At 37.8% G+C, this 12,503-nt stretch overlaps 1 protein-coding gene across 1 annotated transcript in view; it reads right to left on the bottom strand.

Annotated features, from left to right (window-relative positions):
* SGCZ (sarcoglycan zeta) overlaps nucleotides 1-3,294 on the bottom strand; it is a 240,196-nt gene extending 236,902 nt beyond the window's left edge. The window contains exon 1 of the mRNA XM_049790941.1: nucleotides 3,190-3,294. Coding sequence (XP_049646898.1) covers nucleotides 3,190-3,294 — 105 coding nt within the window. The remainder of the gene's footprint in view (nucleotides 1-3,189) is intronic.
* Between the last annotated feature and the right edge of the window lie 9,209 nt (nucleotides 3,295-12,503).

Below are 12,503 nucleotides of genomic sequence, written 5' to 3'. Positions count from 1 at the left end.
AACTCCATGGTGCACATATGCATATATACAAAAAGGCATAAGCAATCCAGAGCCACATGCTAAAGAAATCAAAAATAACTCCTGTGTTCTGATAATTAATGACATTTCTAATTCAAAATCAAAGTAGTATGGGATACACTATTCAGTAACTACAAAGACATTAAATCAGTTCTTACACTGCCCTGAACAAGTATCATAAACAAGATAATGGAAACTACCATAGCACTGCAAACTATTTAGTCGTGTCACAACTGTACGTGAAAATATTTTGCAACTTTTAATTTTCATTTTTGGTTACTTCTATATGCTGGGGGTTTTTTTCTGTACCATAAAAAATATGATTGTGCATATTCACTAGAGATAGGTGAATCCTAGTAAGCACACAGCATGAAATCTAGATCACAATCAAGCCAATGACCTTTAAACTATTGATATTTTAGGGCTATAATGTACTATCAGAACAGGTACCTTAGACTTATGAAAGTAATGCAAGAATGGAGCAAAGACATTTTACATTTTCAAAGTTTAATTTAGGCTTTGGGAAAATCTCTTACAGAGGTAAATTTTCAAAATGGAAAAATGAAAGAGCAAATTAACTAAGTCTAGAGGGTGAGATTTTTGGTATAATTCCTGAAGTTAGGGTAACAATCTACTTAAATAACTGTTAACAAAAACTGTTTAGAACATGATTATGCCTTGCATATCATTCTCTAGACAAATATAAATTTGTCTTAATGGCTAACGGCTTTTTTCTAAGTGCCACAAAAGAAACAGATTCAAAACTAAGGAATAAAATAAAAGGATCATTGTTCCTAATTAAAAATGGTTAGTCAAACAGAAGAAACAATCCAATATTTGCTGTTAACATCTGGGCAGGCAATTTGGCTTTCAGTTTACTGATTTTTCTGAAACAAAATTATACTGTTTTGTGTATTTTGAAGACAAAATCGGATTTTTAGTTCTGGATCAGCTCTACATATGCTCTAAAGCTATGCTGATTCCAACCATCTTAAATTTTTTGAAAAGTCACCTAGAAACACAAGTAAATGTGTTAAAGCGTAGTGTTTTTACCATTCTGGACCAAAAAAAAAAAAAAAAAAGTGGTAGAAGATACATTTACATGCAATAATCTTAAATGGTGGGGTGGGGTGCCATACGGTAATGCCATCCCAGTAAGGCAATTCAAAAATTCTGTGTAGTTGACTGAATACAAAGCAAGATTAATGCAGTAGCTTCTCCATGACACACTGAGGAGCTCTTAGGAAGATCACCTCTCTTGCATGTGCATCCAGCTGCTAAAACAGGTGGAAGGCTAAACTGGGCACAATACCTTTGATCAAAGCACAAGATGCTTTAAGAAATGAAGATGACTACAGAAAAGTATGATTATACTTAACAGAAACAGCAGAAGTTATCAGAGGTCTTTTACACAGGTTGCTATGGCTTCTACATGTTTGAAAATCAGGTGCTCTAATAAAAACCTGGTATCTCAGTGGGGATGAGGGAAGGTAGGACAGAAGAAACTTCATAAATGATTTGCCAGGATAACTACAATTTTTTTCAGATCTAAACCAAGCATTCTTCTCTTATGATTAATGCTGGGACTCCAGTGGTTTTCCTATCCCAAATCTACGTCTCAAGCAAGCAAAGCTCTTTACAACAAACATGTGTGTCAGCATTGTATACATGAAGAACGGAAGCTCAGGGAGGGAAAGAAAGAAACTTCTCCACAGACAACGAGCAAGCTAGTGAAAAACTGAAGAACTGAATCGCTTAAGTCTCATTCCACTGCCTTCCATTTGGCATTGCTTTCAGGGTTTTTTACTGTTTTAGAGGCAATACAAGTTTGGGGGCATTACAATAAGAACTGGTCAAAAGTTAGTTTTTCTAGTTCATGTTCTCTCCCAAATTCATTTTAGCTTTCTGAGAATATCACGTTGAAGGTCTCAAGAGCTCCACAATCCCTGCAGCAAATACTGTAACTCAGATTGCTTAGAGACCCACAGTGCTCTCGAATCTTACCCAGATTTTCTGCTAGCTTCAGTTAGTAGGTTTCACTTGACAGTCCTTGCTATTAACCAAGCTTTCATACTCCTATCTTTGAGAAAAATATTATTAACATTTTTTTAAAGTGTTTAATAAAGCCTGCCTGCATTCCCAAGGGTGTAGAACAGAAAAAACAGACTGAGTATGTATGAAACATCAACACAATGATTAAAAGTGATTTGAAATTTTCAGTGAAGACTGCTCTTATTGTGAGCATGTCAGTTCATTGAAATTTATCCATTTGAACTGACTCCCAATAAAATGGAGATGGATGTCATCAGACATTCACCCATAACTTGGGGTGGCAGAAAAACTAATTTTTATTTTATTTTTTATTTTTTTTTTAGGAACTTCCAGCATCTTTTAGAACATTCAACATTTAGAACTTCAACACAATTATTTTATTTGCTATATTTATATATGAAACAAAAATAAAGGCATTACTTCTTTCCATGACTATTCTTTTGAGACTTCAATTTTTTTTATGATATTTCATAATAAAAAAGAATTACCTACATAGGTATATCAGGACTTAAGTAAGAAAATAACCTTAATGGTTGTAGAAATATATCTCTGGGAATGATTTGATAAGTGTTATATTATAAATGGAAAATGTTTATTTAAAGCTACAAGCAATTTTCAAGTCTGACAAGATATTATCATAGCAAATACTTAGCTATATTCCCAAAAAATAAGAAATCAACATCTAATTTGACAGATACAAATCTGAAACTGTTTATTACTCACATCATGAAACAGATAAGCCAAAAACCAATATGATTTTTGTCACCTCAGGTATTGTAACTGTAGCCCGGCACATGACACTGCTTCTAGACGTTATTATTACTGATTGATTCTCTGTGCGTTATTTTCTTAATTCATAGACAGAATGAAAAACAAAGAAATTTTAAAATATAAAAATACAGTATGACAGCATCTAGACCAATAATGGTTTGGGTTGGTGAGGAACATGTTAACAATCAGATGAGTTGTAGAGGTGAAGAGATAGAAACAAAAATATAGCTAGCAGGGAAAATTCTTCACATCAGCATTTAGAGAAAAAAAAAAAAAAAAAAAAAGAAAAAAAAAAAGGCAGTCTGCTCATAACTAGCCATAGCTCAGGTCATCATATAGATGATTTACCAGAACCAGCTGGCTCTCTCCACTCACCCTGACAGTAACATGGCCTCTGGCCAGCAGCTCATGCTGTGGACAGCTCTCTTTTTGTATAACACTACAGCAGGTCATTCATTTTGCTTCCACTCTACGCAGTATGCGGCATTAATTAAGCTTACAGTTGAAATATTATTTTACTGTTTTCTTTATAGACTTAAGCTGGAAGTTCACCATACGTAGTGAAAAATGTATCCCACGGAGCAGGAAGCGCTATAAGAACCGTAAGATTTCTTATACAGCAAATACACAAATACTTAGTACATTACACCCCAACCCCAATTCTAAAATCAAGAGTTGGGATGAAATCAATGAGTTCATTGCAACAATAAATACGAAGATGGCACACAAGTGGCTTGTATCTATTGAAAAGGCCTTATGAATAAAAGGATGGATTTTCTTGGAAAGCTATATACAAAGCTCTTGCTGTCACTTCCAGCATGTGTTGAGAGCGAAATTGTTTCTTCTCTCCTGCAAGGGTTTGGTACTCTACAATTTACTTCCAAAAACAATAGGAAAAGATGTTATCTTCCTGAGTTAGTAGGGATCATATTAACTACTGTGAATAGACTGACAAGGTAGCACATCTACATTCTTAGAGAATTAAATATTGAAGGAAGAGAGCAGCTTCCTCTGAAAACATCTTTATCTGGGATACACCTGACACCTGCAAAGTCTCCTCTTCACAGTATCAGCCATTCAAGATTTTCTAAAGGCAGCCAAAAGCATGTCAGCAACTGACCCTGGTATAAATGGTCATTGGGCTACAAATTGTTGGCCAGATATGATAAAAGCACATCACTTTATTGTACATTATTGGCAACAGAAATCAGTGTAAATCCTTATTGCCCTGATGGACCATTTTACATTTGTCAGATTTAATTTTTTTTTCTGTTTAGTACAACTGGGATCAATCACTATGAAAACTGTTACAGTAACTCAAAAGCATTTGAAGAGTGTAGTCCTTCTGAGACCTGCACTAGGGTATGTCACAGAATCACAGAATGCTTGAAGTTGGAAAGCATCTCTAGAGGTCATCTAATCCAACCCCCTACTCAAGCAGGGCCACCTAGAGTAGGTTGCTCAGGACCATGTCCAGACAGCTTTTTAATACCTCCAATAATAGAGACTCCACAACCTCGCTGGGCAACCTGTGCTAGTGCTCAGTCCCACTCACAGTAAAAAAGTGTTTTCTGATGTTCAGACAGAACCTCCTGTGTTTCAGTTTGTGCTTACTGACTCTTGTCCTGTCATCAGGCACCACTGAAAAGACTCTGCCTCCATCCTCTTTGCAGCTTCCCTTCAGGTATCTGTATGCATAGATAAGATTCCCCCCCTTGAATCTTCTTTTCTCCAGGTTAAACAGTCCCAGCTCTCTCAGTCTTTCCTCATAGGAGAGATGCTCCAGTCCCTTAATAATTTTCATGGCCCTTCACTGGACTCTCCAGTATGTGCATGTCTCTCTTGTACTGGGGATCTCAGAACTGGACACAGTACTCCAGTTGTGGCCTCGCTGGTGCTGAATAGAGGGGAAGGATCACCATTCTCAACCTGCTGGAAACACTACTCCTGATGCAGCCCAGGATACTGTTAGCCTTCTTTTTGGCAAGGGTACGTTGCTGGCTCATGTCCTATCTTGTACTGAAAAATACTCCTAGTCAGGCTACAGACACAGACCACTTCTTTTTAAAAAGCACTTAATCCTAAAATTAATCTTTTCAGGTACTGATTACTGAGTAGAAAGTACTTGCATTAAGCAGGCCCTCAGTCAAGCTCTGGGGACCACTAAGATTTTGAAAAACTTTATGCTTCATATTTTATATTGGTTATGGCTAGGCAACAATCTAGTCAGTACCACATCACAGTGAAAGATCATTCAGGGGAGGCTTCACTCGTTCAGTCTTCAGTCTCCAACTTGAAAAACTTACTTCCAGACTGACTATATAGTGACCCAACTACTTCTGCCTGAAAGAGGTGCCAAATCCGAGGGACTTCAAGATTCTAATCTGAGAGTCTGATGTCTTTTCGGTTCAGCCATGGATTTTTTTCCCTGGCCACTTTCAGAAACAGAGGTGCAACTGTACTCAAAACTCCAAAATCATGTTTCTTAAGCAACACATTTTGAAACCCCTTTGCATCCCTGACAATCTAAAGGAAAGAATGAGCAAATAACTTCACCATCAAGCTGTACATAAAGTCAGCTGACTACATAATTTACGTGTTTTGAAGTTTAGTAATTCAGAAGAATCTGTTTTTCCTTCTTGGCCACAAAGAACAGTTTTGACATCAGTGTCACCAAGGCTTAAGTCACCATGTCTTTACTGACAATTTGCTTGGCTTTACATTGCCAATTAGAATTCCATTTTTTTGCTAAATCAATACAATTAGATTACTACAGCGACTTCATTACAGCCACAGGCAGGACAGCAGCTGAGGTACACAATTTTCTCCCTATGATGCCAGTACTCACTAAACAGTTATTGAAACAATTGTCTATAAAAGGACAATAAATGTTTGCATCTTGAATACTGTTCTCCAATAAAATTATCACTTCATAAAAACGGATACCAGCGAGCTGATACTATTACCATTATTACTTAGTGAGAACATTTATGGCTCTTCTGTGTTTAACGTATTTAATTGTAATGTTCACGGCACAATGAAGTTCACAGCACATTAACAAGAATAATCAATCATGTAATGAATAGAATCATATTTTTCCCACTATTCTGTGACTTGAAATGTTTTTAAATTGTAATGTGCTACACTGAATTCTTCAGGAAGCTGGATTCAAATACATCTCAGGCTACGATGTTTCCTAGCAATATGCTTTTTAAGTTACATTTTCAATAACCAGAACAATTCCAGTATAGTTTCAGTGTATTTTTTTAAAAGAAGCTTTAGTTTCAAAAGCTTACTCATTACTTCACTTTAGTCAGCTTTATATCATCTAAACTTGCATGTTGTGTTTTAGAATAACTTTTGAAGTGTTCTGTCTAGCTACACTGCCAACATTGTATATTACAAGGTTAACCTTAATTAAACTAGGTGGGATCACAGAAGCAGTATAAGCAGTAGCAACATAAAATTCAGTATAGCTGAGTTGCCTTAGAGGAAAACAGATACCTGAGGAGACAAGCAGATGATGAGTAGACTGCTGAAAGATACAGCAGCATACAGCCCTAGCACTTGTTATAGATCTCTAGACTTTATCTTAAATATTCCTACTACTAGATAAACCAATTAAATTTGTCTTACTGAAGAGATTCTAAAAGACTATTAAAATAGCAACAAAATCAGGAAAAAACACAGTAAATAATTAGATTTCAGTTTTAAAAACACCACTTTTCTCTTAATCCTGGTGGGCTTCCATCCCTGTCGCTCTACGAATCTCAATAAAGCAGGGCCTGTCCACAAGCACTGTGACCAGCACACTACATCTTCTGCTCAGCTCCCTCTATTAAGGCCTCTGAGAAGATAAGACGGACAATGTCTTTGTTAAGAATATTCCATGAGGAGAAAACCTAGCAACAACATCAATGGAAGATGGCAGGAACAATATTTCAGTAGCTTCACACAAACTGGCACTAGCTTCCTCTGTGAGTGATATGTTTGGTTAAATCAGTTCTAGCAGATGATGGCATAGAAAAGTGTAATCTTCAAGAGCCAGGAAAGAAGTTTTAAGAGTGGCAGATTCACCAAGGGAAACAAACTCAGCTGGACTGAAAAAAACATGTGGAATGAACACCTGAATTATGAGAGGAAATGTCCTCTTTAACCAGCTTGTTCCTACCTGTAGGTTGAAGTCTAAAATTCATCTGTTGGGGTAATCGTGCAGCCCACCATCAAAGAACAGGAAAGACATGGGAAATGTGAACCAAATAATGGCTTGCTAGAAAGATGAAGAACAAGCTTCTAAGTACTGTTCCTTTTCTCCTTATTTGCATACACATGTAGTGCAACTCTGCCGTATGGCAGGGAAACAAATGCTTGTAGATCTAAAGTCACAAGCATGTCTTCTCTGCCCTAACAAGTACATCTCTGTTAATTCAAATTAAAAATACATGGACCAGATATTAAACAGTACAGAACGAGTCGCACTGGGTAAGTGCTATGATATGAAGGACAGGAGTATGCCTTAAAAAGGCAATGATTACATTTTGGGTTTGACTTGTACTTGTTGAGCTGCTTCGGTGATTTAAGCAGGCAACAAGACCATGTCCCAAAGTGCCACTGAGCTTTTAATTCCCCAGTTTAATCTTAATGTGACTCTGATGACCTCATATTCAATATGAATCAGATTCCCCATACTTTCATAAGATTTCTTAATCGATAATAATTATAATGATAGCAATATGCAAACAAAGTCTCGGTCTCACAAGAACATAAGATGGATCAAATCTTACTGCTATCCACAGCTCTAAAAATATAAACCATATTTCTCCTGTCTGCCTGATAGAGTACAGTCAGAAAATAGCAGAATTTATGTTAATAGAAGAAGATAGATCATACTGCCAGAATTAGATTAAAAAATTATATCGTAATCTCTCATTTTATAGCACCTACCAACATGGGGTCCTGCTCCAGTCTAAAAGAACAAAATTTAAAAATTATAACAGCAGGTGCGTTTTACCATGGGACAAATATTTACATTTTCATTACCACCATTGTGCTGAGATAACACTCATGAACATAATACTTAAAATACTCTGACAGTATTTTAATGAAATTGCACTGATTGAAATGGATGGAGAAACAAACAGAAAATAAATACAGATTTCAGTTATTAATCTATAATTTGACCATGTATTTCAGATGATACCATAAACAATGGAGAACACCCAAGCTGTTTGTGCAGACACCAGGAATCTAAGATGAAACTAGAGCTACATTGCTTAAGTTTACATGTTTTTAATTTAATAAGATATATAGGACCAAGTCCCTAATTTGTTTCCCTTTTTGTCTTCAGCATTTCCTCCCTTACATTAAGGTCCCTCACCTTCCTTGTTACTAATGGATGTAACTGTTCCCTGTGATTAGTAGTCTCATAATTTATAAATGTGGTTTTCACAGTGATGGCCTGTACCTGTGCCTGCCTCTCGATAAACAACCCGCATGGCATTTTAATATTGTAACAAAAGTCTTCTCAGTTTTCCAACACCCACATGACCAATGACATCTGTCATGACCCACTCAGAAGAGGAGGGTGAGTGACTCAGATTCACAAATCCCCAGCAGTGTGGACTAAGGTGAGACAACTCTCAAGGTCCATATACAAACATTTATTTGATTCCCTCTGAGGACCTTCCCCCTCCTCCCCCCTTATCTTTACAAGGTTTCACCTCTAGCCATTGTTCATGCTTCCCTCAGGCTGCTTCCCTCAATCTTTGTTTCAAGGAGTTACAAGTCATCTCCTACTACATCTCACACAAAAAATCCCATACCAACAGATGCTGAACATGAACTGCAATTTGTAAAACTTTCAAGTAAGAGTAACCTTCAGAATCACCTTCCTCAATGATCTGAAAATAGCATTACAAATGCAATAGTTGAATAACATCAGCTTTTTTATTACATGAAATTTGGAATTATTGTTCGCTGCACTTTTAAAACTATCTTTAATAACTAAACAATTCAGTTCTATGTTTTAAGAAGTAAAAGAACTTTGATTTTCTTTTCAGATTTTGGTTGATATTTTGGAAAGAAACATAACAGGTATGTTTGAAAACTCCTAAATGACTTAAGATCCCAAGGTCAAAAACATTTTGACAATATTTTCAAAACCTATTTTAAATGTGGTTGACAGTGTTAAAGGCATAATATTCCTTTGGAAAAAAAGATCTAAACTCCTAAATCACTGTGGCAAAATTTTCACCTTGAAATTTTTTTTCATCAAAAATGGAAGCACATGCTTTAATTTATTCTTATAATTATGTCCACATTTTCACTTTCTCCATGCCATTTCTGTTTGAATTTTCTTCTTCCAGAAAATGCATGCAGAAGTACAATCATTCCAAACAGTCAGCCTGTTCAGATTTAGCAGGATACAATGCATTGATGATGGAAGCTCAGCCACACAAGAGTTGTTTCCTTATTGAACAGGGGTTCCAAGAACTTGCTAATAATGAAGACAGTTAATATGTAATGATTAAATGTCAAATTTCTGCCAGGCACATTTACACATTAACTAGCTAAGTTGGCAGTACTGAGCCAATCTTTTGCCTTTTCTTTTTTTTTTATTTTCTTTTTTTTTTTTCTTTTTTTTTTTAAGCAATCACAAGGATGGTGCCAACATCATGGGTTAAACAATAGAACTGAACTCAAATAATTTCTGGGGCAAAATCTCAAATCCTTTCAAATGACTGTGGGAAATATAGAGAGATTTAGGTGGTCATCTATATCTCATCTTTACTGCATTCAACTACCTTTAGTTCTTTGCTGAAGGGAATTGGGCTAAATCCTTTGACAGTCTGATGCAGGTGGAGGATTTTCCCCACTTTCCTGAAATGAGTAATGCAAATTAAATGAGACTCATGATACACATAATGCATTCTCCTTGCTATGAAAAGAAAAAAAGAATCAGTATACCTTGATGAAGAGATAACTGATTGGAATTGAACAAACAAAGCCTTCTTTTTATACAAAGAAGAAACTGAAGGAGGATCCAGTGCCTATGCCATTTTGTCTTCTAAGATACTTGTAAGCAGTGTTGGAAGAATGGAATTAATAATAACCGTTCTTCTCTGGAACTATACTGAACCAGGTTTACGAATAGCCAGTATGCAGCTGCCTGTCCCTGCAAGAAGCTAGGGTCAGAAAAATGGAGAATTGACAAACATGAAACACTTGGTTTGTTGGAGACTCTGTACTCAGATGTCATTACTCAATATGATTCTTATGAACAGGATATTCAAGGGAGATTAGGTACAGCAAAGAGAGACAAACTTCTTAATGATTTGGAAGAAGAAAAAGAATGGAAAACAAAGATTTTTGAAGATACTAGTGTGGAGACAACTATAAAAAGACAGAACAATGAGCAATGTCCTCCAGAAGTCCATTTTAGCCCTACAAGTGATTCAGACTGGAAGTTATAACTCATTAGATATCCATGGACAAAGGGGAAAAGCCTACTTAATGAGCTGTGAGAAAGACTGGCATGACCCAATGTATTGGTTTTGTGTGGCAAGGTTTTGGTAACAGTGGGGGATTTCAGGGGTGGCTTCTGTAAGAAGCTGCTGGAAGCTTCCCCTGTGTTCGAGAGAGAGCGAGCCCATACTAGCCGGCTCTAAGACGGACCCGCTGCCGGCCAAGGCCGAGCCCATCAGTGATAGTGGTAACGCCTCTGGGATAACATTTTTAAGAAGGAAAAAAAGTTAGGACAGAGGGAAAACAGCAGCCGGAGAGAGGATTGAGAACATGCAAGAGAAACAACCCTGTGGACACCAAGGTCAGTGAAGAAGGAGGGGGAGGAGATGCTCCAGGCGCTGGAGCAAAGATTCCCCTGCAGCCCGTGGGGAAGACCCTGGTGAGGCAGGCTGTCCCCCTGCAGTCCAGGGAGGTCCACGGTGGAGCAGATATCCACCTGCAGACCATGGAGGACCCCATGCGGGAGCAGGTGGGTTCCCAAAGGAGGCTGTGACCCCGTGGGAACCCCACGCTGGAGCAGGCTCCTGGCAGGACCTGCAGATCTGTGGAGAGAGGAGCCCATGGAGTAGGTTTTCTGGCAGGACTTGTGACCCTGTTGGGGACCCACGCTGGAGCAGTGTGCTCCTGAAGGACTGCACACCATGGAAAGGACCCACGCTGGAGCAGTTCATGAAGAACTGCAGCCCGTGGGAATGGCCCACATTGGAGAAGTTCGTGGACGACTGTCTCCCATGGGTGGGACCCCAAGCTGGAGCAGGGGAAGAGTGTGATAAGCCCTCCCCCTGAGGAGGATTAGTGGCAGAAAATAACGCGTGATGACCGTAAACCCCATCCCCATCCCCCTTGTGCCACTAGGGGGGCTTGGTGAAGAAATCCAGGAGTGAAATTGTGCCCAGGAAGAAGGGAGGGGTGGAGGGAAGGTGTTCTGAGATTTGGTTTTATTTCTCATTACCTTACTCTGGCTGATTTGTAATAAATTGAACTAATTTTCCCCAAGCTGAGTCTGTTTTGCCCGTGATGGTAATTAGTGAATGATCTCTCCTGTCCTTATCTCAACCTGCAAGCTTTTTGATATATTTTTCTCTCCCCTGTCCAGCTGAGGATGGGGGAATGATAGAACGGCTTTGGTGGGCACCTGGCGTCCAGCCAGGGTCAACCCATCACACCCAATCAGTACAGCTATGCAAAGGAAGAATGTATGGGAAGAAAAGAAGAAAAGCACCAAAAAAAAAAGGAGAAGGGACAGAACTGTGGTTCAAAAAAGCAACAAAGTTTGCCATAAAAAAAAATAACTGGGAGAGAAGCCAAACATTCACTGTTAAAATTGACAAAAGTAAGCTAATTCTCTGTGTATTTTGGGAAGGCACCTAGCGCATCAGCAGAAAATACCTTTGCATACCCTAGAAATTGGCTGTGATTGTCAAGAAGCAATAAGAAACTCTTACTGAGTACAATCTAGGAAATTCATGAAATTCCAGAGTCAGCAAAAATTCTCAGCAACACAACAACAACAACAAAAAGGGAAGAGATATTTCTTCAATAGTTTGCCTTTAGCACTCTATCACACGTCTTATCAATAAGCAAAAGCCTCCGCAGTTTGCTTTAGTTAAAAGTCTGTCAGATTAATAAACAACATATGCTATTCTTCAGAGTTAATTTGACTAGTGTAAGCTCACTAGTAATTAAGAGTCAATCATGAACACTCTCACCAGCATCTCAACATGAATGATAAACTTTGTAAGCATGGCAGAGACAAGATGCTGGAAGCACAGTGGAACCAGAAAAGAATCTTCCATTTGATCAAATTCCTATATTTCACCCATGTTTGTATCAATGAATCAAGCCTTCTGATCAGAGGCATTCATAATAGTTCCTCTCTTATTTGTAGTGATTAATGATGTATAAAAGCAGAGTTTGCAAAAATCCGATTCAGCATACAATATAGAGAAAGAATTTCAGTATTTCTAATAAGGAATATTCTCTACAATGAATTCCTAGATTTTATATTTCTGATCAACATACTTACTGATAGTTGATATTAAAGTCCAAAAATAGAGCTCTAACACTTAAGAAAATTCCTACTGCATTGATGCATTTTTCCTCAGCAACACTCATTTTTGGTGGATGCATCCTATTTC

This window comes from Accipiter gentilis, chromosome 3, assembly GCF_929443795.1.
Source record: "Accipiter gentilis chromosome 3, bAccGen1.1, whole genome shotgun sequence".
Lineage (NCBI taxonomy): Eukaryota > Metazoa > Chordata > Aves > Accipitriformes > Accipitridae > Astur > Astur gentilis.
Note: the sequence above shows the minus strand (reverse complement) of the source record. Positions and strands in the feature narration are given on the sequence as shown.